At 47.2% G+C, this 26184-nt stretch overlaps 1 protein-coding gene across 1 annotated transcript in view; it reads right to left on the bottom strand.

The window, feature by feature from the left end:
- Positions 1 to 26184, bottom strand: part of MYO10 (myosin X) — a 228834-nt gene that overhangs the window by 14123 nt on the left and 188527 nt on the right. The window contains exons 22-32 of the mRNA XM_042997350.1: positions 20563 to 20669; positions 19478 to 19711; positions 19063 to 19108; positions 17245 to 18111; positions 16268 to 16391; positions 10729 to 10972; positions 7036 to 7131; positions 3972 to 4065; positions 2618 to 2673; positions 534 to 676; positions 105 to 299 (exon numbers count right to left, since the gene is read on the bottom strand). Coding sequence (XP_042853284.1) covers positions 105 to 299; positions 534 to 676; positions 2618 to 2673; positions 3972 to 4065; positions 7036 to 7131; positions 10729 to 10972; positions 16268 to 16391; positions 17245 to 18111; positions 19063 to 19108; positions 19478 to 19711; positions 20563 to 20669 — 2206 coding nt within the window. The remainder of the gene's footprint in view (positions 1 to 104; positions 300 to 533; positions 677 to 2617; positions 2674 to 3971; positions 4066 to 7035; positions 7132 to 10728; positions 10973 to 16267; positions 16392 to 17244; positions 18112 to 19062; positions 19109 to 19477; positions 19712 to 20562; positions 20670 to 26184) is intronic.

Here is a 26184-nt window from a genome sequence, read left to right as displayed (position 1 = left end):
CAGCTAACCAAACTCCTCCCTCTGGTCCGAGCAAACCCAGGCCTCCTCGGGCTCCAGGTGCGAGCTTTCGGGCCCGGCTCGTCACAGGCACACGGCACCGTTACCTGTGTCTTTGAAGATCTTCTCGTCCGGAGGCACCACCGAGCACAGGCTATTGAGGACCAACGTGCCCAATTTCAGAGCATTCTTCTCTGAGCTCTTGTAGTAATCCAAGGAATTGTGGGTAAGCACAAACCACCGTTTTTTTAGTTTTAACGAAGACATCTTTGGACTGTTCTTTACTTCTTTGTGCAGCCACCCTGGAAAGGAAGATCGGAGTGTAAATTAAAAACCAGAAAGACAAACACCAAACATCAGGTAATAATTTGCAGGATGCTTCCTCATGGGTCATATTTCTATATATTTGCTAGAAAGGGCCACGACCCTTTCTTGTGTTTTTGCTGTCTGTCTGCTTGTTGGTTTGTTAAGCAAGCTCAAGAGTCAAAATTACTCAGGAGAGCTGCTCAAAGGGGCAAGGCCGTGGTGGCAGTCACCTCTCACGATGAATTCCTGGCCCTCCACTCTTGTGTCCCCCTTGGACCTCTGCAGCAGCGTTATCCAATGATGCATCTCCTCCGGTGTATCAGCGTTGCAATGCAGCACCCGGTTGGCCGTGATGATCACAAACGAATTGGGTCTGGGCGACAGGGCAAGAAGGAAGCCAAGACTTAGCTCTCTACTGTCCGCATCACCTGCTCGAACCAAGACCAGCCGCCTGTTTCCTGGCTTACGGTCAGCGGGACGAAAAGCGCGGTGCTATTTGTGGTTTGTGCTAAGGCAGATCTTGCTCATTTCTGCAGGATTTATTTTATGCATCATTAACCTTTAAACTTGGAGCAACACATTCAGGAGGCCCTGGAAGGGGAAAGATTCCTTCATGCAAAACTTTCCAAATGAAACTCGGTTCCGGGAAGGCTAAAATAAGGTGACGGTGGGGGAAATTTTTTTTTTTCTGATGCCTCTCCAAAGTAAATTTCTCTCTGCCTCTGGGTACTGCCTTGGATAATATTTCTGTGGGTCGGTAATGAAACGTCAGACACCAGTAATAAAAGCAGATCAGTAAATAGGTGTAAATGGAACATCTTATACACTTGATTATGCTTGCTACAAAAAGCCACCTGGGTCCATGTTTTCAAAGCAATCTAACAAGGGCTTATTTCCCAGTCAGGGATAACATAATAATGGAAATTTACTTTCTCCGTCACCTCTTTTTGTCTGGCAATGCCCTGAGTCTCTCCTAGGCCCTAGCTCATACTCATGCCTATACTGAACCACTTAAGCTGGTGGCTGTGAATTTCTTGCAGGCTTTCAAATGCTCGCGGCAATTAAGCGCTGCAAAAGTTCAAGAAAAAGCAAGATTAATGGGACTGTCGTAGACAGGGAAAGACGGGTGCTCTTTAAAAGACACTTCTCTTGTTGGGAAGGAGGTGGGCACTTGAGGAAGAGAGAAGGATGTGAGTAGGAATGGAAAGTTCTAAGCATGGACCCTCACATGCCCAGCCTGCTGGAGCGAAAGGGTTTAGGAGACAGATGTCGATAGGGTCGGAACTTGGCCGTCAGAATAAAATCTGGGCTGAATATGGACAAAACACACGTGTTAAAGGTTCTGAAGACTCTAGATAATTCTACCTAGTAGGCACTATTTTTGTTGTCAGTTGGAATACATTTCTATCCACTTTCTAAAGCTACCTCACTGAAGGCAGAAGCCAATTTTGATTCTTAATGCAGAATTCAAAGAGCAGCAAAGAAACACAGAGAAGACAAAGGTCAACGGTACAGACTCCTGAGGGCATCCATGAAGATGGTTTGCCTTCAAAAAAACAAAACCAACACATGCTATTTTAAGGGCACAAATAAGGTTGAGATGTCAAGGGAAGAATGTGGTTTAATTTATTAACACTCCACATATACGTTACAACAAGATCCTTTTTATTTTATTTATTTATTTATTTATTTATTTATTTATTTATTTATTTATTTTTTAACGTTTATTTATTTTTGAGACAGAGCATGAACGGGGAAGGGGCAGAGAGAGAGAGGGAGACACAGAATTGGAAGCAGGCTCCAGGCTCCGAGCCATCAGCCCAGAGCCCAACACGGGGCTCGAACTCACGGACCGCGAGATCGTGACCTGAGCTGAAGTCGGACACTTAACCGACTGAGCCACCCAGGCGCCCCAACAAGATCCTTTTTAAATTCCTTATTAAGTTTAGGAAGGGGAACAGCACCCTTCCCTGTGCTGGAATACTATTTTCCGAAATAGGCATTTTCTTCCTCTTTGAATCCTGGGTTTACCCCTGTACCCAAAGGAAGACCGTGCCTCTTGTGTGTATGTTTTTAACTGACTGTCTAAATTAGGTTTCCACGGTCTCTCCCAGCAGCCCAAAGATACCCAGAGAGGACGACTTCTGGGTGATATAAAACCGGGCACAATGAAAGAAGACTGGAATTGCCCAGGTGACCACAGGCATCCTGAGATCATTTCACAGCCCAGAAAGGAAGGGACCTAGAAGCAGAGAGAGCTGTGGGAGCACGCAGGTTACTCATCCCTTTCGCCAAGAGTCACATCTGAACTTACCTCTCGGGGCTGTCAGAGGCGCACACGGAGTCTATCATCCCCACGTCCAAAGTGCCCTGGAAAGGAGCAAAAGCAGAGGGAACAGAACCATTGAAATACAGCACACATCATCATAATATCCTTAGATCACAAAGCTCGAAGTAGGCAAACAGACAAAAAAAACTCCTTCCCTTTGTGTTAAATGCAAAGTAACAGTTATCTAAGAAAGATCCTACCTTCAGTTGGTGAGTACAGCCTCTAGACAGGGGAGACAGTTCACTCATGAAAAAAAATATACGTAAGTTAATCGCCCCGTCTTGTTTTTAAAATACGTTCAGGGAAAAGCGTTTACAAACTTCTTTCAATAGTACAAATTTTCCTGACTTACACTATGACCTATCGCTAAATTTTACACATACTCTAACAAACTTTTTTAATTTTCTTAAATGTTTATTTATTTTTGACAGAGAGAGAGAGAGAGAGAGAGAGAGAGGCAGAGAGGCAGAGACAGAGCATAAGTGGGGGAGGGGCAGAGAGAGAGGGAGACGCAGAATCCGAAGCAGAGCCTGGCGGGACTTGAACTCACAGACTAAGAGATCATGACCTGAGCCGAAGTTGGATGCTCAACCGACTGAGCCAGCCGGGTGCCCGAGAAACTTTTTTTAAATAGAACTTTCTTTCCCCCTTTAAAAAAATGTTTATTTTGAGCACTGGGTGTTGTATGGAAACCAATTTGACAATAAATTTAATATATTGAAAAAAAATGTTTATTTGGGCGGGGGGAAGGGGGAGAAAGAGAGAGTTCGTGTGAACAGGGGAGGGGCAGAGAGAGAGGAAGAGAGAGAATCCCAAGCAAGCTCCATGCTGTCAGCACAGAGCCTGATGTGGGGCTCCCTCTCGTGAACCGTAAGATCATGACCTGGGCCAAATTCAAGAGCGGGTCCCTCAACTGAGGAAGCCACCCAGATGCCCCTTACTCCGCTGAGAAACTCTGATGTTAAGTAGTTCTTATGAGAAAATAAAACTTGATTTCTAAAATATGATTTTATGGTTCTGTGTATGTATCTAGGATAGAATGAAGACTGAAAACACATAATTTAAAATTCATGAAGTCCTTTGAAGGAAAGTGTAATAAATATGCTTCCATGCTGTCAGAAGACTTGGGATTTGTTGTCGTTCTTTTAATGGCTTAAAGTGGGAGAACTGGAATCTATTACTACTGATAATTTTCTTTAACTGATTCTATTTTTCTGCATGACTTCTAAACAAAATATTACTGGTTTTCTCTTTAATTATTACACTTCATACTGCCTAGAAACTCCCAAGCCCCCTGCCTCCCTCGGACGTTTCCCGCCACTCCAAAATGCTCACGCACCACGGCGTTTTGTGGGTTCGCCTGCTCATCGTGCATCTCCCGGATCTCCTGGTCCGTGGACGCGTGGACCTGACTCAGCACGCTGAACCACTGGCTGTGGGAAGGAGAGAGTGACCGTCAAGGAGGGGCCAGCTGTCGCATCTGCAACACAGTGAATGATGCCCTTCCCCACGATCTCTGCGAAAATGACATGTCCTCTGAGCACCTTTGCTTCTCGTCTGCCTCCTCCTCAGGGGTTAAATGTGGGCTTCATGCTACCAACGGGCAAGGGGGGAAGAAACAGCCAAACTGCCTTTGGGTATCACCTGTGGCAACGTGAGATCGATGAGAGACCCTCTCCTCCTCCAGCTCCCCCAGACCTTTAGACATTTAATGACGATGACAATGAAATCCTCAGTTCTACCCAAAACATTTATAATCAAGGATCTTTACTGAAGATATTATTTCTAACCTAGGGAATATTCAAGGACCTTTTCATTTGTTGAAAGTAAATTCCAAGGTAAGAAGGCCACTGGTGTCTATTTTCCCTCCTCACTCCCAGGATGGGGTTTTCCAACCACCTGATGGGATTTTCTACCAACGTATGAACAAAACCATAGAAGAGCAGGAAACAGAACACAACTGTTTGAAGTAGAAAGTGATTTTGACTGGAGAATTCTTCCATCTTCTCTTCAAATGAGTTTTCTCACTTTCAGACTCATTAGAATCAGACAATAAAGGAAAACATGTCAACCTCAGAAAAGTCAAGCTGAACAGAAGTCATGATGTAACTACAAACACAATACGTGCTTGAGGAAAATGACCGTGAATATTCATTCATCTATCTGTCCATCCATCCATCCATCCATCCAACATTTATGAAGCAACTATAAAATGTGAGAGGTACCAAATGTGAGATGCTAGGACATCCTTCTCCTGCAGGGCCTCATTAAGACATATATACACACTCCTACCAAGTAAGGCAGAGGACCAAGTGCTTGGTATACAATGGGATATTTAAGCAAAAAAAAAAATTATACCTATATAGAAAGTTAAGTCACATAAAGTACTTATAGCAAAGCACTAAAACCTATCCCCTGTTAATTTTGAAGGAGAAAAATGTGGCCAAGAGTTTCTTTTCTTTTAAATTTTTTTTTAATGTTTATTTATTTTTGAGAGAGAGTGCACAAGCAGGGAAGGGGCAGAAAGAGAGGGAGACACAGAACCGGACGCAGGCTCCAGGCTCTGAGCTGTCAGCACAGAAGCCGACGCGGGGCCCGAACCCATGGATTGCGAGATCATGACCCGAGCCAAAGTCGAACACTTAACCAATGGAGCCACTCAGGTGCCCTAGTGACCAAGAGTTTCAAAACAGCATATACAGACTCTTAGGAAACAACCAAGGGAAATATTTAATATAAATTTGCTTCATCAGTTCTGGTGAACTCAAAGGCAAGACTTAAGACTTCACTTATTGCTTTATGAAGCTCAACAATTTCCCAGATCAGACGCTAAAAAACACATACATTCCAGATGTAGGCCACATGGGATCTCACACACACACACACACACACACACACACACACACACACACACAGAAAATAAAATTTGCTATGCTTTAGATCTGTTCAGGTGATACTCTTAAATTTACAAATTTCTCCTCATGAATCAAGTTTATTTAACTCAATCCGAATAGGAACTTTTAAAAAACACATTCTGCTGGTCAGGGGAACAAGTCCTCAGTTAACAGATCCCCAGTGTTAAATTTCGCAGGCTCGTTACGGCACAAAGCAGAGAGGACGGCTGCCAAACGCGGGGCCTGTAATTCAGCCGAGAACTGTGGGCCTTCCTGGGACTGCAAACGACCACAAGTGGTCTCTAGGAGTCCCGGATGGAACGAGGGGGCTGTAATTCCAGGTTTGCTTGGTTTTTCCAGTTTGTGTCATAATTTATGGATCCAAGCAGGGTTTTTAGTGTGTTCCCATGGGAAGGATTATTTTCTTTGCCCTTGCTGTGACTACCATGGCGTCGTATCAACTCAAACATTCAAAGGGCAAGGGGTAGCGAAAGGCAAGGAGAATTCATTAGAAGATCCTAATGATTTCTGAGGTGAAAAGTAAAGAACATAGGCGGAGGGTCCTCTCTGGCATTGCTCAGAGGAGCCAACAGATCCCTCCAACGTAACCTTGTGGCTCACAAAACACAAGGGGACAGACAGACGTCTGACCGTATCTCATCCACCGTGTGACCCTGTGATGCATCGCGCTGGGAGCACACAGCCCTTCTCCTTGACTTTTTCCACGTCTCTCCAGCACTAGGATGGAAACCTGAGGCCCAGAAAAGTTAGACCGCTTGACCCAGCCAACGGACGCCACACTGTCCTTGGAACTCAAACATTCAAGCTCCTTAAGAAACATAATGCGTCTGTTCAGTAGAATGAACTTCTGTTACTTCACAGATTATACCGCCCTTTCTCTTACCTGAGTCTCCTACTCCGCAAAATGTGTTGAAGGGTAACGATGTGTAATAATACACGTGAAGCATGTCACCACATTGCCTGAAATATAGTAATTCTAAGTGTTGACTATCTCTTCTACCCTATTGAATTTTTCAACGTGAAGACCTTCAACACTCTCTCAATGCCACAGTGCTATCAATTATTGAAACGCCCAGTGGTGAGAGCGCCTGCCTTCTCACTCCTTAGGCAAACACAAGCTGTTCCCTTTCGAAGCTCAGAAGCTTCCAAAGGGTGGGCTTTCGCCTCTGTGTAGGTGCACGGTTGACACACGCTGCCAGGGACAATAAAAGCCTGAGCCAAGATACCAAGGGCTCTAGTGGCATTCGAAGCTGGAAATCCTCGACTGTGTGTGGTAACTTGGACACCTTAGCCCGGTGAAAGATACCCCAGGGGACAAGAACGTCAATCTCATGACGCGGTTCTTCAACCATCCTAACAGACAAGCCCAACTCGAAAATCCACTAAAAATCTTTTCAGAGCCGGCAGGGTAAACACTGAACTGTGTGGCGCCCAGGCCTGTAGGAGAGTCAAGATGTAGTTCACATGCGGTCAACAGCAGTGTCTCACCTGGCATCTTCGGGGGATTCTGCAATCAGGTGGAAGGTCCTATCGGCCATGATGATGTCAATCCCGTTCTCTTTGCTGGTGTTATCTATGATCTCTCTGCAAAGTAACACAAGCATCAGATGCAAATCAGGGCTACGGGATCCTTAAGAGGAAGTGAGCAAAGCAATTTCACCAAACAGATGGCTGAGTTGGAAACTGTAACCGAAAAATCAAACGCCTACTTCAGCCCGACCTTGTGGCCTCCGGCGGGGGGGCCGGGGATCCTCTCTGCTCCTGAGAAAGGAAGGCTGAGGCCGGGGCCAGGGCTAGGCGCCTCCTGGACACTTCCAGGGAGGAGTCTCTCTCCTCACTCTGGCCTGCCCAAGACGCGTCCCTGCCGAGACCCTAGAAGGCTTGGGGCAGGAGTCCCCTTCTTGGCCCGCACCTTCCCTTGGCCCCTCTCACTGCTCTACAAGGGAAGGACCCCCGACGAGGGGACTGGTCTTGAGCTCCTTCCTAATTAATTCCTCATGGCTTCCTGCTGCGGTTTAAGGCCTTGGCCAACACGTGTGACCTGGTAAGGGCACATTATTTCCATTGGGGGCTCAGAGGATTTGGGTGTTTCTGGATCCCCATGCCATCCCGATCTCATCCCAACATGCCCTGCACAACATTAGAGGTTTGAAATCGATGGAGCAGGTTAACAAGATCAGGATGAAATACAAGCAGGTGTTGAGATGGGACCAGAGATGGTAAAATATTTGATGAAGCAGGGTCCTGGGGGTAAAGCCAGCTTGCTTTGCCAACCCAAGTAGCACCACTCTTCACAGTAAAACACGGATTCCACATCTACAAAACTCAACAGGCTTGCTACTTAGAAAAAATAAATACCTTACAGCTGGAATCACACAAGATAAAATATTTTTAAAAGTCAAGATAGCGAGAATTCCTGCCCTTGCTGAGCAGGAGGCGAGAGGTGATACATGGGCAGCCACCAGCCAAGCGTCTGGTTAGAGGGGCCTCTCGAGCAGGGCTCCAGGGAAGTGTCCAGACCGTGTCATACTGGACCAGCCACTTTGCCTCTCGGGAACTCAGCAATCTTGTATGTAAAATGAGAGGGGACACGGATCTAGTCGTAAGGCTGTGCGTCTGAACCACAGTGGCCTATCCGAATCCTGGGAAACTTTCAGAAAACCCAGGTGGGTGCTCTCTGGCGGGGGCAGGGGGAGGGCAGGGACCCACACTCGTAAAAAGCTTCCCCGGAGATGAGTGAGTGATGATATTGTCAGGGTCACAGTACACATCATCTGGAAACTCCGTAGGATAAATGTGGTGGCATCATCAGTGACAGCGAGTGAGTGAAGAAAACGATGGAGGGGAATGTTGTATAAACTGCCAAAGACTTGAGAGATGGATCAATTAGTTAAAAATTACAGACCTTGTTTGAATTCTGATTTGAAGAAATAAACCAGCCCGAACCAACGAGAGCACTATCGCCTCCATTTACAAGACAACTGGATAAATTTGAACAATGACTGGAGTTTGGATGATTAAAGAGTTATTTTTTAACTGTTATAATGTGATTCTGTATTCAGAGTCTTAACCTTTAAGTGTCTAGTCAACTATTTAGAGATAAAATTACATGATGTATGCTTTACAGAACAGCTCCTAAGGGAAGGAGTGCAGGGTGGGGTTATGAGTGCAACACTTCGGCCCTGGGGCGGGGGAGGGAGGGTCTCTGCTGAAAGCTGGGGAATGACCACAGGCACTTCATTATATTCTCCCACCTACTCCTGCATAAGATTGAAATCTTCTTTAATAAAATGAAACATTTTAATTAATCTCAACAAAAAATCTTAACGTGGCGAAACCCTAAGAATTTAATGTCCTTCCTCTACAGAATAGGACAGAAATGACCGTATGATAGCTAATATCTCCTTAACTCTGGAATTCTCACAAAGCACCTGGAAACAGGGCTTTATCAAGCAGCACAGAGTCAGGTGCGTGAGGAATATACATCAATTTCCACCACTGAAATTCTCTCTCTGCCCTCCTCCTCTGAGCCTCCTGGCGTTTGTGGGTGAGCCTTCTGTGGGGTGAATCAGGAGGAAGAACAAATACACAGAGCAGAGAGGCAGAGGCACAGAGCTGTGTCGTGCTATGAAAATTTCTTGTAGGGTTTAGACTCCCGATCCTACACACTCACTCTTGTTCTGGAGCCTGGGCTCCTAACAAACCCCGAGGGGCAGCCTGGAAAGTCTAATACTCTGCTGTCTGCACTTCATTGTTTGCCCTTAAAATTAAATGCACAAAACGCTTTCCCTGTTTAACCTCCCACTTTTCAATAAAAAAAGTTCAAGAGTTGCCAGTGCTGGTTGGAAACAAAATGCTAATTTCAGGTCTCGTGATTTCAGGAGTTAATCTCATCTGTCGAAGCTTATTTTACTTATTTTCTAAATATGTATCAAGCTACCCAGTTGCCGCTAAGTCCAACTTCCTGAATTTTTAACTAAATAATAGTCCACTAGTCCAGTGATTTGGTTCTATACAGGGCGGGGGGTGGGGGCAGAAAAAGGGGGTTTGTTGGATTCAAAGCCTAGCTCTGTTCCTGTCATTGCTGGGAATGAAGATGGCTGGTATATCCCATGTTAGTAAAAGACAAAAAAAATTCATTCCAAAAAACACCTCTATGAGTGAAAGGTAATCAAAAAGAGAGGAGAGGAGAGGAGAGGAGAGGAGAGGAGAGGAGAGGAGAGGAGAGGAGAGGAGAGGAGAGGAGAGGGAAGAGAAGAGGGGAGGGGAGAGGGGAGGGGAGAGGGGAGGGAAGAGGGGAAGAGAAGAGGGGAAGGGAAGAGGGAAGGGAAGAGGGAAGAGGGAAGAGGGAAGGGAAGAGGGAAGGGAAGAGGGAAGAGGGAAGAGGGAAGAGGGAAGAGGGAAGAGGGAAGAGGGAAGAGGGAAGAGGGAAGAGGGAAGAGGGAAGAGGGAAGAGGGAAGGGGGAAGAGGGAAGGGAAGGGAAAGAAAGAAGGTAGGTAGTGAAAAGGTACAATCTCCCGGGTACAAAATAAGTCCTGGGGATGTCACATACGGCTTGGTGACTAGTTGATAACACTGTGTTGCATATATGAAAGTTGTTGAGTAGATCTTAAAAGTACCCAACAGCAGAAAACAAAATTTATAACTATGGACGGTGACGGTGATGGATGGTTTAGTCTCACCGTGGTAATTGTTTTGCAATAGACACAAACGTGGAGTCGCTATGGTGTACGTCTGAAACTAACGTAGGTCAATGATACCTCTAAAAAAAAAGCACAAAGCCCAAACACTCCAGATTGGCAGTCTGTCTCCAATTTAGCAATCTGCTTATATAAAAGGACTAGAAGTGGTCTGTGGACCAATAAAAAGATTCTTAACCAGTTGTTCAAGATTCCCAGGCTTCCTGCATACGACCAATCACATTTCCGACAGCCAGCTGCAGGCCCGGCTGGCATCTTATAAACGACAGCCGGATGTCTGAACGTGCCCACAGAAAGCGAACTGTTCACGAAGTCACTTCCCCGGTTTCCTAACAATCCGGTCCACTGAAGTGAATGACTGGGGTGCACTCAACCCCTACTCCAGCCCGCGGACCGGTGGCTTTGGAGGAAGCGACACCCACGGTCCAGCAGCCCCAGAGCGCCACCCACCGGGGCCACCTGCACAGTCCATCGACATACTTTGCCGTGCGGACTTCCAAGGTGCCCTTGAGCTTCTCCTCACTGTCGTTTTCAAAGTACATCAGCTTGGACTGGCGGAGGACAAACCAGCGCTTCTTCCAGTTCCTCCTGGACAGTGTCGAGGAGCCGCCGCCTTTTTTGTGGAGCCAGCCTTGCTTGAGGGCCTCCTGCTTAGAGCGGAACCACAGGAAGGTTTCATCCTTGAGCACGCACCAGCGACGTTTCCAGGAGTTCATTAAGCCACCTGCGGCCCCCAGAGTGGGTGGGGAGGGGTGCAAGAAAAGTCGATCAAATTGGATGACAAGTTCAGCGGGTTTCGAGGTTCTGCCTCCCCTTCACCTCACCCCACCGACCCACCCCCGGACGCCCCTCAACGAAGCCTCGGTGCCGCTGGCTTGTGTTCAGGAGGCGGAGGGGGAGACGTTACACTAGCTTGGTTGGATCACACGGGAACGCTGTCCCTTCCTTATGTCCAGAGCACTTCCTACTCAGCTGGGAAATCCTGGTGAGGGGCTATCAGAAAGGCAAACGACGAGCTGACACTCTAACCCCCAGCACGAGTCAAGGGCCATGGTGCGAGAAGCATTTCTGTATGTATGGATCATGCGGATCTCAAATGCCCCAGAAAGGAGAAATTAATTTAAAATGATGTCAAAGAAGGGCGCCTGGGTGGCTCAGTCGGTTGAGCGTCCCACTTCGGCTCAGGTCATGATCTCGCCGTCAGGGAGTTGGAGCCCCACGTCGGGCTCTGTGCCGACGGCTCAGGTTGCTCAAATTCAATTGCTCAGATTGCTCAGCCTGCTTCAAATTCTGTTTCCCTCTCTGCCCTTCCCCCGACTCGTGCTCTGTCTTTCTCTCAAGATAAATAAACATTAAAAATTTTTTTAATTTTGGGGCGCCTGGGTGGCGCAGTCGGTTAAGCGTCCGACTTCAGCTCAGGTCACGATCTCGCGGTCCGTGAGTTCGAGCCCCGCGTCGGGCTCTGGGCTGATGGCTCGGAGCCTGGAGCCTGTTTCCGATTCTGTGTCTCCCTCTCTCTCTGCCCCTCCCCCGTTCATGCTCTGTCTCTCTCTGTCCCAAAAATAAATTAAAAACGTTGAAAAAAAAATTTTTTTTAAAAATTTTTTTTTAATTTTTAAAATGGTGTCATTTTTAAATGGTGTCAAAAGTTTACACATTCCTTATTTGGTCAATGTGGGGATCAAGACTGAAAACTTACACAGGAAAATAAAATAGGACTTTTTTGGGTAAACATATTCTTTTCAAAGAAAAGCATCATCTGAACACGGTTTATATGTAAAACGTAGATTTAGAACATGAAACAGTTGTGACTGGGCCTTAAAAATGAGAATTCAGGGGCGCCTGGGTGGCTCAGTCGGTTAAGAGTCAGGCGAAGCTGACTTTGGCTCAGGTCATGATCTCATGGTTCATGAGATCAGCCCTGTGTCAGGCCCTGTACTGACAGCTCGGAGCCTGAAGCCTGCTTTGGATTCTGCGTCTCTGTCTCTCTTTGCCCCTCCCCCACTCACACTCCATCTCTCGCTTACTGAAAAATAAACCTTAAACATTTTTTTTAAAAGGAAAAAAGCAAAAACATGAGAACTTTGCTGTAACTTATTTACTAGAAATATTTTTGGTTAAGAGAAGGCAGACAGAATAAATTTATCTTTCACAAGATAAAAAGCATTTCTAAAGGGCGTCTGGGCTGGCTCAGTGGGTGAGGCATGCGACTCCTGATCTGAGTTCGAGCCCCCACACTGGCTGTAGCGATCACTTAAAAATAAAATCTTAAAAAAAAGTTCGAATCTTTTTTCTAGCAGAATAATTTTATCTTAGTATTCCAGATTTCCCGGGTTGCCTGAGCAGCTCCAGTGGGTGGGGCGGCTGACTCTTGGTTTAGGCTCAGGTCACGATCTTCTGGTTTGTGGGCTGGAGTCAGGCTTTGTGTGGAGCCTGCTTGGGATTCCCTCTCTCCGCCCCTCCCTTCTCATGCTATCAAAATAGACCTCAGTATTCTAGATTTCCCAAGGACACTCAAAGATGACATCTTAACCACCATTAATCAAAAATCTCTTAACAAATCCACCATCTACTTCATTAATGTATTATAAAGTGACAGGTTTTTTATTTTTATTTTTTTGACCAGCCAGTAATAAAAATAAGGCACCCCTGAACATGGATACTGAAAGAAGAAATAAAGAAAATGCTTTCTTTTACAAATCGCATATAACTTGAAAACAGACCTTCTCAGATTAATTTCTTCAACGATTTGCTTCAATGACTACAGACCTAAACCTCACCCTGGAACAAATGAAGCCAGGACGACACTGGTCCGCGTTTGGTGTGCAAAGGGACCTGTTTTTGTCGCACACACCGATGCCTTCTTAAACCTAAAGCATTTCGTGCTCACCTAGCTGTGAAGTCTGTGACCACACACCCTGCTCCAGAGCGGTTTCCTTCACAAACTACGAACTCGCAAAGGGCTACCGGAATTAGACTTTTGCTTTCTGATTTGTGGCTTTAATCTGGGTTTCTCAAAACAAGCCCGGAGGAAACTGTAGGACAAAGTTCTTCTATTATCTTATTGTCTGTGAGCGATAAAGGCGGAAAACACTGTACGATGACAGACGGGCTGCAACTTACTGTGATAAGCACGGAGTAACGTACAGAACTGCTGGGGAATCATTTTGTCGTACGCCAGAAACCAAGATTACATTGTATGTTAATCACACTAAAGTTAAAAAAATGTTCTTAAATGATAAAGCTGGTTCAGTCATTATTATTTCCTCTGCTGCTCCTATGTTCTGAACGGGCCCCACTCCAACTCTGGGTGCTCTCTCCATACTTCATCATGGAGAGAATATGATCAATGCTATTCATCTCCTAACTGCAAACGCCTTTAGCAGACTATCGGGCTGGTGAAAACTCACTGATGCTCATGAGATATAATCTGACGGTCAGATTTTCTTTATAATTGGTTTCTCTGAAACTTTTGGTCGCAAATTTGTAAGCGCCTTATTAAAGATTAAATGATGATGTATCAAAGATTAAAAGGTGATGCATTTAGGGGCGCCTGGGTGGCTCAGTCGGTTGAGTGTCCGACTTCGGCTCAGGTCATGGTCTCACAGTTCTTGAGTTCGAGCCTCGCATTGGGCTCTGTGCTGACAGCTCGGAGCCTGGAGCCTGCTTCGGATTCTGTGTCTCCCTCTCTCTCTGCTCCTCCCTTACTAGTTTTCTGTCTCTGTCTCTCTCTCTCTCAAAAATAAATAAAAACATTAAAAAAAAATTTTTTTAAAGGTGATTCATTTATATAATTTGTTTTATTAAGAGGAGTTTGCCAAAAATTTACTTGCTTACCTTCTTGAGCTTTTAATGCTTTAATCTTTTTAAAAAAATGTTTATTTTCGAGAAAGAGAGAGAGAGAGAGAGAGAGAAAACGAACACAAGTGAGGGGCAGAGAGAGAGAGACAACAGAATCTGAAGCAAGTTCTAGGCTCTGAGCTGTCAGCACAGAGCCTGATATGGGGCTCAAACCCATGAACTGTTGAGATCATGACCTGAGCTGAAGTTGGATGCTCAACCGACTGAGCCACCCAGGCACCCCTCATTGTTTAATCTCACAATTTTGATGCTTTGAATATAGCTTTACTTTTCCCTAATCTCATTTGCTTTAATCAGACAATTATGCAATAAGCCAATGTCATATATTTTAAGTAAGAGTGACTTATAGGGAATTTTTAAACCTCATTTAGGGAACTAGATTAATTAGGGGCAGGGGAAATATATTAACAATAAAAAGCTTATATTTGTTCTGAGAAATGTATGACAAAATCTTTTTTTTTCCTTATACAAGAAAATCTCAGAATGCTGATTCGATACTTATTAGATTAGGTTCTGATTTGCGGTTAATTTTTTTCTTTCATCGATTATTCCAATGAACACTTGATTGCCTGGTTAGGATTTTTCAATCTTTTTCATTCAGCACAACCATAAAAATTTCCACTAACCAGTGACTCCAGGCAATAGGAAGATGGTCCCTAAACTAAACCTGGTGGGGTTTCCATGAGCGCCTTGGGGATCTGGGGCTGAGCACAGCAGAAATTTGAAAAGCGAGTGACTGATGTTATAACTAGACTGATGTTAAAGACGGGGACGGAAGTAGCAAAAAAAAAAAAAAAAGAAATCAAATTAAAAGAAAAAGTGAAGAAAAGAAAAAATACTGAGGAGGACAAATGATATGAAAAAAGAAATATGTCAGTAGAAGAGGAGAGAAGCAAAGAACAGAAGGAACAGGGAAAGGGAAAACAGAAGAAAAAACTTTTCCATGAAGGAGAAAAGAAGGAAAGGCAAAGCAAATGAAGAAAGACAGCCGCAGAAAAGAAAGCGAAGAGTCAGAGAAGACGCACTCGCTGACCACGAAACGGGGAAGGAAAAGAAAAGGCAGGGCGGAGTGAAGGGTGCCATCTGGCAGACAGTGGTTCTTATCCTTCCCTGCCTCCTCCCCAAGACCCAGACCCCTTCCCGCGTCCAGTCGAGGGGCATGTGGGAAACCAGGCAGTCCCTTCCTTCAGTGATCCAAGTGAAACTCCTACCAAAACATGGTGATGACGGTGACTTCTCACACTCCCTGTCACCGATTCAGAAGTCAGAGTTGACAACAGGAATAAGGTAGGACTGTAAGGTTCTAATTAAGTTCTTTTCCAAAAGTAGAATGTTTCCAAGTCCTTAAGTATTTTATTTTTTTAAGTTTCTGTATTAATTTTGAGAGAGAGAGAGAGAGGATTCCAAGCAGGCTCTGCTCTGCCAGCACACAGCCTGACACGGGGCTTGAACTCTAGGACCAAGAGATCGTGACCTGAGCCTAAATCAAGAGTCCCACACTTAACCCACTGCGCCACCCAGGCGCCCCCGAAGTCCTTAAGTATGAAGGGTCAGCTCAGCGCATTCAAAATTTAATACTCAACACATACAACCAAAATCCTCATCATGAAGGATGGGGCAGACAGCAGGTGTCATAAGCAGTCAAGGCAAGGTGCACCATTCTCTCAAATTTTTACTGTTCCCCCATGGATATGCAGGAAACCCTTCTGGGTTCTTGGACACTGGTGTGGGAGGGAAAAGTGTAGTGTATCATTACAATGGGCTATACCAACTCCTGCAGAAGCACGTGTGTGTGTGTGGACACGCGTGTGTAAGAGAGAAAAATTGGGGGCAGGGGAGGGGAGATGTAGGAAGAAAGGAAAAGAGCACAGAAATGAGATGGGGAGGCAAGAGAGAGGAGTGAGGGATGGAATATGGCGGCAGGGGCTGCACCCTCTGTCCTAACACGGTGCACCAACTGTTCAGTGTCAAAGCAGCTCTCCATGGCATGATCACGTCACCCATGTCATGGCACCAGGGCACCCTTCACTCACCTAAGAGGACCTAACATCAGGTAAGGGGTAGGAGGAACGGAGACTGACGTTCCTGGTGCCCCTCAATCAGCCCAAGCGATAAGGCTCCACCCCCAACCCTGACACCCTGGTGACACAGGTCATACCTTTCATGTACAGAAAGCTGTGGAAGTAAGGCAGGGTGACACAGCTATACACAGAGTCCCGCCGGTAAGAAAGTTCATCGTCTGTATCAAACCGAGAATCAAAGTCCTCTTCACTATCTTCAAACTGGACAAGGAGGAGAGAGAGAGAGCCAGTGGTGAGCAAAACAGAAAAAGCAACAAAAATGCCCAGCCATCGATTGACATTGAACAAAACAGAAACCGACAAAGAGGCAACACGTGGATTCATACCATTACAACAGCGGTGGTCATCAAAAGAATCTCCAAATACTGACTTTTAAGGTCGAATGGCCCACCCAATGGATACATAAAATGCGAGACAGACTTGAATCCAAAGGCTGTTCTAAAAACACTGCTGTTCAAGGGTATAATTTTAATCAAACCATCCAAGAGTTAATTCCCTTTAAATTACTATGATAAAAATATCTTCAAGTCTTAGAAAATCAAGGGGGTATTTAATGCGCAGTCAATGGGGAAAATTAGAGTAAACTATAAATAAACCCACAAGTTGGAAAGAGCACGTATAAGCACTAAACGGTCCTCCCTTACAACGCGCACAGGGTAGAACATCCCGTGGGGTGGACCGTGAAGCTACGTTAAGGGCCGCTTCTCCAGGATGCCCTTGGCAATTCTAGCTCTAATTCCGAGCGGGTCGTATTTCCCAACCTGCTGGGAAGCTAGGACAGACCCGGCTCAAGTTTCCACGGACAATGCCAGTTTCCTTAGGCTCGGGGCAAAACGCAAAATTGCAATTCCGGGCTCTGTTCGACCTACAACAGGCACCTCAAAGTTCCGTTTGCTGATGCCACTGCTTTCGGCAAGAGAAGGGGGTTTGGGGAGCATCTTCAAGAGCCTGCCTTGGAAATCTTGGCTCGTCCTTCCAGGAGAGGGGGCACCCAGGGTGTGGACTGCAGACCCCCCCTCCCCACCCCCCCACCCCCACCGTGGTCCGCGCTCACCGAGGACTGCGCCCCTTCCGAGCTAAAGCGGTAGGCCCCGGAGCTGTTGTAGGTGCCCACGGAGCACCGGTAGTCCGGGGACCACTGGCTGCCGTACGAGTTGGAGAAGGTCACGCTGCTGCCCGAGGTGATGGCGCCGTCCTCGTAGTCGTCCTGGTCGTAGTCGTAGTCGCCGTCCGGGGAGGGGAGGCCCCCGCCGTTCTGGGGCAAGCAGTAGGTGGGCTCCCCTCCGGACGAGCCGTGCTCCGACGGGGCGAGGAGCACCGTGCTGTCCGCGCTGGGGCTTGTGGGCACCACCGTGTCGTTCATGTAGGGGTCCTCCTCCGAGGACTCGTCGCTGGTGCGGATGCCGCTGGTCCGCTGGTCCGAGTGGCCGCGCTCGCTGGGGTTGGGCGAATCCTTGAAGGCGTCGTCGTCCGCCTCGAAGCCCTCGTCCACCTCCTCCTCCGGGTAGGGCTGGCTGAAGTTGAAGCTGGGCTTCTCTGCGCACGCGCTCTCCGCGGGCGCCGCCGGCTCGCCCGAGAACTCGCTGCCCACCGACAGGGAGCGCTCGATGTTGCGGACGCACTCGTCGATCTCGTCGAAGTTGAGCGACTCCAGGAACTCCTGCGCCGCCCGGCACGCCTCGTCCTCCAGCCTCTTGAGCTCCTGGTCCCGCAGCTGCTGCAGCTTCTGCAGGGAGGCCTCGGTCAAGGACAGCTCCTGCCGCTCCTTCGTGCGCTGCAGGTCCTCGATCTCCTTCTCCAGCCGGAGGATCTCCTCCACCTGCTTGTTTTCCTTCTGCTTCTCCAGGTCACGGCGCAGCTCGGCCTCCCTCTGACTCTTCTGCAAGGCTTCCAGTTCTTGCTGCTTCCTCGCGGCTTCCTCCTGGGCCGAAGAAGAGGGAGGAGGTCAGCCAGGGTCACTGCGAGGAGGGCAAGCGTCGTTCCCTCCTTTGCAGTCAAGAAGCGCGAGGAGAGGTGGGTGTTAAAGGGAAGACTGTGTGTGTGCGCCGCCCCCTCCAAGCTGATGCCCTGAAACCTCATCTTCGGTACCTCAGAATGTGTATTTGGAGACAGGGCTTTTATTTCTAAAGTTTATTTTGAGAGAGAGAGAGAGAGAGAGCGCGCGCGCGCGCGCGCGCCCGAGGGCACGCACGGGGGAGGGACAAAGAGAGAGGGAGAGGCACGCACAGGGGAGGGACAAAGAGAGAGGGAGAGGGAATCCCAGGCAGGCTCCATGCTCTCGGCCCGGAGCCCCACGCAGAACTCGATCTCACCAAGAGCAAGATCATGACCTGAGCAGAAATCAAGAGTCCGTCGCTTAACTCACTGAGCCCCCCGGCCGCCCCCCGAGAAAGGGCTTTTAGAGAAGTGACGGAGTTAGAACAAGGCCATGAGGAGGTGACTGTCACCCAACGACTGGTGTCCTTATAGGAAGAGGAGACTGGGACACACCGAGACACCAGGGATGCAAGCACACGAACGTTTAAGACCTCAGGAGGACACAGGGAGAAGGTGGCCATGTGCAAGCCAAGGAGAGAGGCCTCAGAAAAAACCTAATCTGCTGATAACTTCCTCTTGGGTGTCTAGCCTTCACGATCGTGAAACAACCATATCTGTTGTCGAATCCACATAGGCTGTGGTATTTTGTTATGGCAGGACTAGCAAACTAATACAGTCTTTATAGTCGGTTGTAATGGGTTGCATCATAAAGATCTCCTTTAAAATTCTTCTTGTAGCTTTATACTTTATTTTAGCTTCAAATTCTTGATTCAGAGTGTTTGACGCGGGAAGGAAACGGGTAGACGAGAGGCCGCGTGGTCGTGGCACTCTTTACCTGTTGGGCGCGGAGCTCAGCTTCTCTTCGAGCCCTCTCTCTTTCTCTAAAAACAGTAAAAAAAAAAAAAAAAAAAAAAAAAAAATGTGAAAATAAACCGAAGCAGAGAAAACATCCTAGAAGCACTTTTCAGAGAGAGCCAACTTTTTAAAAAAAATGCTTTGCTCAAGACAACTTAAAAAGAATGAAGGATGGGACCCTTATCCTTTGGTAAATTACTCACTCTGTGCATGAGTAAGAACGCACAGAAGTCAGCTGTCAATGCTACCAAGGAATTTTATCCCCAAGCCGCCAAGAGGTAATGTTTCAAATAGATGGTTCTGCAGCATCCACTGGGAATTCTTGCTGCAAGAATAGATATTGACTTTAAAACTCAAAAGGCGCCCTCCTCATCCGAGCAAGAAAGCTACCATACCTCTCCTCTTCCTCCCGTTTCCTCTGTTCCTCTTCCTCCCGTTTCCTCTTTTCTTCCTCCTCCCGTTTTTCCGCCAGCAGCTGTCTGTAAACTCTCCGAGCGATCTGACCTCGGAGTTGCTTCTGCAAAACTATGGCTGCTTTTTTCAGGTGCAAAAATCTCTTCCTCAGAAGGAACGCTCTGTAATTCTTCTGTATGGTCACCACGCAATAAAGGACCTTTCTGTATTGCTTCCTGAAAATGAACACAGAGCAGCACAACAGAATTGTTGAGGTAACGAGGCTCCGAGCTCTCCAGAGGAGTTTACGTTAATGCTACAAGACAAAAGAACCGGGCCTATTTGGAAAGTCTCATTATAGAGACGGGAGTGAACAGGAGGCCCCTTTGGACAAAACAGAAGAAAAACAAAAGAATAATAACAAACAAAGCTAAAGTAAGAACCCTATCATTGTCTTGGCTAAATAAACCCATAACCCCTAATGCTGACTCTGAATGGTCTTGGCAGAAGTTGGGTTGTAAACAGGACCAAAAGAGATTTGATATGGTCTCCTGTTCCCATGATGGGGGCAGGGGGAGGGGGTGGTAAAATGCCACAGCAGGATGGTTTTGTCCTTCAGAAAATGTCACGGCATGGGGTTTCATGTGGCGCTCAGGTCCGCAGAGATGGACAGAACTCAAGTGCACCAGACCAGAAGCTGCCTCGCTGGGCAAACACTGGAGAGCGGGCCTCTGTGGACGCGATGAGATAACAGCAAAGTCCAAACAACCAGACTGCCCGCAGCTTCCATACACGATACAGAGGAACTGGGTAAACGATTTAAATATCTCAGCACTGTCCTCTCCTGCCATGGCTCTAATGGAGATACCAGAAGGCCCCTTTCCTACTTTCTGTCCAGGTCAAGCCAACTGGGCATCTGGCATATGCCGCTAGTTACGAGCACTGACCCGAGACTCTCCATAGCCTGGTCCTAACCTCCATCCAGGTCTACTGTAAATGAAAGCAAATGACAGGGGCTGCCCCGCCCGGGGACACATAGTATGGAAGCCCTCCTCTTGGCGCTTGATGGCCTCTCCCCTCCCCTTACCGTGCTAAGTAGCCCAAGATGTGGGCCCGGATCACCATGGCTGCCCTCGTAACTTCCTCCTCCCGCCGCTTCTCCAGTTTTTGCTCCAGGGATTCTCGGAGGAAGACCTGCCCGAGGGAAAGTGACACATCAGAAGCAAAGAACATGGCTGGTAAAAGGAGATTCTTTCTGGGTCAGAGATCTCTTGGGGAGGTAAGGCTTTCTTCTCTCTCCATAAGTTTGCTCCAAACACACAGCCGTGCATTCTAGAACTCAAACTCCAGTGCTTCTCCAACTCCCCTTGGGGAAGGGCTGCTTTGTTTTGTCAACTTTCCCTCTGTCATGTACTAAGACATTTGTAAAATATAGTAAAAATATGTTATTAAAAAGAAAAAGCAAAAATACGGAAAAGTCCCATTTTGGGGGGTTATTATTAGATTCAGTAGTCATAACGGACTATGAAGTTGCCATTAAAGTTTATAATCACTTATCTCATCATGGGACAAATAGTTCATGAACCAGCACCAGTCCTACACTAAGTGTAAGTCACAAGAAATCTAGAGAGACACCCTGTGTTAAAGAAAGGAAAGAGGGGCGCCTGGGTGGTTCAGTTGGCTAAGCATCCAACTTTGGCTCAGGTCACGATCTCATGGTTCGTGGATTCGAGCCCTGCATTGGGCTCTGTGCTGGCAGCACGGAGCCTGCTTGGGATTCTCTCTCCCCATCTCTCTGCCCCTCCTCCGCTCGCACTAGCTGTCTCAAAAGAAAGAAACTTAACAAATAAATAAATAGCTTTATTTAAAAAAAATTGAAGACTGAGTTTGAAATTAGAATGGCACCATTTCCACCCCGTCTCAGTTTGGCCATCACAAGAATACCAGAATTGAGACTACAAAGATCGTAGCTATTGGCTGGCCTGTATCTGGGAACAGACACCTGAATCCCACGCTTATGACATAAGGGAAGTGTATCTAATTACTGGGATTGTATCAGAATTCCCACGATTTGAAAAGATGTGAAAATATTAAGACCCTCCCTCAATCAAGGTAGCTTCTAATTGTGTAATTTCAGAATTACTGCATGCATAAGAAATTCTGAATCATTCCCTAGAAAAACTAGGTGCCACGTTTTTATGCTCCTCTATCAACAGCGTGGAAACATTTTGGTGGCGGTGGGCAGGGGGCTAAATGACACTCTCTCTCATGATGTTTTGATTTATGCGCCGGTGAGTCATTCTGGCCTATAATGATGCATTATGTTTTCTTAATAGCACATTTCCCCAGACTCTCTGGTCTGTCTCTTCTGACATGTGGGCAAAAAAGCAAATAAAGATTCCTACCACCACGTGACTCACAGAAGCTTTACTTACTCCCACTCTGGATTCCCGAGCACTTGGCAAAACTCTACCACAAACAATTCTCCTAGAAAAGTGTTTCACGGAACCCTCTTCCTATAATTGCAATGATACGCTCAGTTGATGCATGAAGAGACTACATCTTTGGCAAAAGAAAAAAAAAAGGACAGAAGCTACAAGTATAAGGCTTATCTATTTATTTTTAACATTTTTATTTTTGAGAAACAGAGCATGAGTTGGGGAGGGGCAGAGAGAGAGAGAGAGAGAGAGAGAGAGAGAGACTGAGAGAATCTGAAGCAGGCTTCAGGCTCTGAGCTGTCAGCACCAAGCCCAATTCAGGGCTCGAACTCATGAACTGTGAGATCATGATCTGTGTCAAAGTCAGACACTTAACTGAGCCACCCAGGCACCCCAGCTTATTTTTTTTTTAATAATAAAAAGTTTTCAGAAATAGGAATCTGTTTATCAAAACCATGGATTAGAAGTAGTTTTCATCAAGACTGGACTTTAAGTATTTTAACTTCTTTGAGATGTTAACTTCTTTGAGACTATTTTTTTCAATATGAAAGATCTTCCTCTAATGCTGTTGCTTTGATGAGCATTTAAAAGTAAGAAAGTCGGGGCGCCTGGCTGGTTCAGTCGGTTGAGCGTCCGGCTTCGGCTCAGGTCATGATCTCACGGTCTGTGAGTTCGAGCCCCGTGTCAGGCTGTGCTGACAGCTCAGAGCCTGGAGCCTGTTTCAGATTCTGTGTCTCCTCTCTCTGACCCTCCCCTGATCGTGCTCTGTCTCTCTCTCTCTCAAAAATAAATAAACGTTAAAAAAAAATTTTTTTTTTAAATGTTTATTTTTGAGACAGAGAGAGACAGAGTGCAAGTGGGGGAGGGGCAGAGAGAGAGGGAGACACAGAATCTGAAACAGGCTCCAGGCTCTGAGCGGTCAGCACAGAGCCCGACGCGGGGCTCGAACCCACGGACCGTGAGATCATGACCTGAGCCGAAGTCGGATGCTCAACCGACTGAGCCACCCAGGTGCCCCCCAAAAAATTTTTTTTTAAAGTAAGAAAGTCAAATCTTGGAGAAGTATGGTAGTGGGGAAGCTATGATGAAACAAGTGTCAGTTCTAATGAGCAATATATTTGTTCCAGAACAAATAGAAAGTTTTATGAAGGAAAGAGTGTCCCACACCTTATCGGAAGTCTACGGAACGCCTCGGTTTGAATTACAACCAGAGAAATACCTGCTTTACTGTTAAGTTTCGCGCCCATCACAAAGAGCTCTCTGCTCTGCCTACTAAATTTACTTCCGCATCTTTTTCTAAACTTTCTTTCACTAACCTCAAGGACAAACAAATAGAGCAAATTACTTCTAGAGACCCAACTCAGCTTCATTAAGAACGTCCACCCCCGGGCGCCTGGGTGGCTCAACTGGTTAAGCGTCCTACTCAAGTCTCGATCTCACAGTTCGTGGGGTCAAGCCCTACGTCGGGCTCTGGGCCGACAGCGTAGCGCCTGCTTGAGATTCTCTCTCTGCCGCTCTCCCGCTCATGCTCACTTTCTCTCTCTCAAAATACATAAATATAAAGAAAAAAAATATTAAAAAGAACACCCAGTCTGAATTTCTGCAACGACACACAGAAAGTCACATCACTTTTCCCGGCGCAGTAGTGACCTGCTGTCACGTCCCCGCCTTCCTGGGATGCGGCCAAGATGGAGTCGGCACGACCCGGCTGCTATGAACAGACGTGCTGCCCTCGCCAGGCCCTGTCAAGCGGCTTAGGAAAGGGTAGTGCCCACTCCAGGGACTGCTCAGCTGAACTCGACTCATATATGAACAAGCTCCTGTGGCTTTTTTTTTTTTCATCCTTATCCTCATAGCTCGAGAGCCTAAGGAGGATTCTAGTAAGATGTCTATAAAAATACCTCTTGCGGGCTCTATTACCAAGGAATAAAGGGGAAAAGGTCTGGCAATGTAGTCCAAGTGGTCAGAGAACTGAAACGTGTCAGAATCACAAGGCAGCGAAATCCAAACCAGGTCACCCTCCCCTCAGCCTCTCGGTGGGGACACACCTGGGAATCCCCCGCACGGGCTGTTCACCGGGGGGTTCAGGCGGGACTCTCACCTTTAGTATGAACACTTCCCCAGCCGATATGAATCCTTGCCTTCCAAGAACTAAATGTGTTTTATGTAAGCCAACTAATTCAGACCTGGTGCCACATTTACTTTGCTGACTACAATACTGTCCCCCACTTTCCCTCTGTCACGTACGATGGAAATTTCTTTACCAGAAGACCCAGATGGTCATTAGTTTCAAGGCTTTCAATACAAAGACCTGGCAGCAACAACAACCAAAACACATACTGGTGTATAATTAAGTCAAGCACTGGTCAAGGTCAAAGCTATTTAGTGGACACAATTGCAACGCTCTAATGTTTACATTTACTTCCCAGTGTTTCTGTGAACGGTCACGCTTCCGTCCTACTTCTACTTCCAACGTGTCGCCAATTAAGATGTAACTTCCCTTTAAAGATCTCCTCCTCTGGAATGCTTCCCTGAGCACTTCAGTCCACGGGGAGCCCTCTCCTGAAGAAGCTGTGTCTTTATTCCTAGGGGCGATGATACCATATGGCTTATCGTTTGGACATGCATGTCTTCTCTCCCAGCAACGCAGTAACCTGGAGGGCAATGCCCCTGTCATTGTGTCTGTGCGTCCCCTGGGCTATGCCTGGCCCCAAGCCTTGCTTGGGCCTGCTTTTCATAATGTAATTGTAGGTGAAGTCGGACGGGTCCTTGAGAGCTCCAAGAGGTATTATGTGAGACATCACGATCTCTGCTGTTACTCCACTGTATAAGGCAGCAGCACAGGGGGAATACATCAGTTGATCGAGAATGCAGGATGTTTGTGATTGAAAATTGTCAGAGCAGATTCATATTGTGTTGCCAAGAACTCCACTTGAACCGTCTTATCTAGAAAGTTTCCCCCCGGGGGGGCTAAATGGGGAATTTCCTCGCTCCATCCCTCACAGATTTTTAGCACTTGACAGACCACTGACTGAGCTCTTAGTAAGGGCACTGTGAAGAAAAACACACAATTAAGTCTACATTCTCTACTGGGGATCGTAGAGAAGGCAACAGGCAATGCCAAGATGGCACGAGAGCACGTCAAGGGTCACGGTGGGACTGAGGTAGAGAGGAGGGAGCTTGACTTGGTTTGGGGGGAGTGTTTTTCAGGCGGGGTTCAATGGAGAACGTCAAAGTCCATATCTAAGCTGAGACTGGAAGGATGGGTTAGCTAAATGGGTGGGATGGAGCGGGGAAGGAGTAGAATTCCAGGTAGAGAGGCCTAGAAACCTGTGAGGACACATCCTAAGGTGACCCCCAGTGAGTTATACCCCTGTTTAATCCTGCAAATGTGGGTGAAACCTCCTGAGACTTCCTTCTAGCAAACAGAATACGGAAAAGGTGATGGGATGTCACTTCTGTGAATGTGTTAACTACGTAAGACTCCCTCGGACGAGACTACAGCGAGATTCCCCTGCTGGCCTTGAAGAAGTCAGCTGCCATGTTGCCAGAGGGCGCTGGACGGATCACATGGTAACTGTGGGGGGCTTCTAGGAGGCGAGAGCAGCCCTAGGGGGCAGCCAGCAAGAACAGGGACCTCAGTCCTACAACCGCAAGTAACTAGACTGCGGCCCCACGTGAGCGGAGAAGAGGACCCGAGCTCCGGAAGGGAATGCAGCCCGGGAGACCCCGACCGGGGACCTAGCTGAGCCACACCTGGGCGTGGGACCCACGGCACTGTGAGATAATGGACGTGTGTGGTTCAAGTGACGGGGTTAGTGGTAGTTTGTTACACGGCAACAGATAATTAGCAGAATCCCTCTGCCTGCCGTCTCTGACCGGTTAGGTGTTTGGATCTTAAATCCCCGGCAAGGATGACGTTCCTCGAGAGTAGAAGAGTTAGGTCCATCCTACACGTTCCCTTGCTGAGGGTCCCCAGTTGAAGCCTCCGGACTTGTCGCTGAGGTTATGGACTGAATGTCTGTGCCCTCTCCATCCCCCAACACGACGGGATTTGGAGGGAGGACGTCTAGGAAGTAAGTAGGTTTGGATGAGGTCGGGAGGGTGGGGCCCCATGATGGGATTGGTGCCCCAGTAAGAAGAGGGCGAGAAGCCAGAGCTCTCTCCATGTGCGGACACAGGAAGAGGCCCCTCACCAGAACCTGAACTCACTGGCACCCTGCTCTCAGACATCCAGCCTCCGAAGTTGTGGTAAATAAATGTCCGTTCTT

Source organism: Panthera tigris, chromosome A1 (assembly GCF_018350195.1).
Source record: "Panthera tigris isolate Pti1 chromosome A1, P.tigris_Pti1_mat1.1, whole genome shotgun sequence".
In the NCBI taxonomy this organism is placed as follows: Eukaryota; Metazoa; Chordata; class Mammalia; order Carnivora; family Felidae; genus Panthera; species Panthera tigris.
The sequence above is the reverse complement of the archived record's forward strand: the minus strand, read 5'-3'. Positions and strand labels throughout refer to the sequence as shown.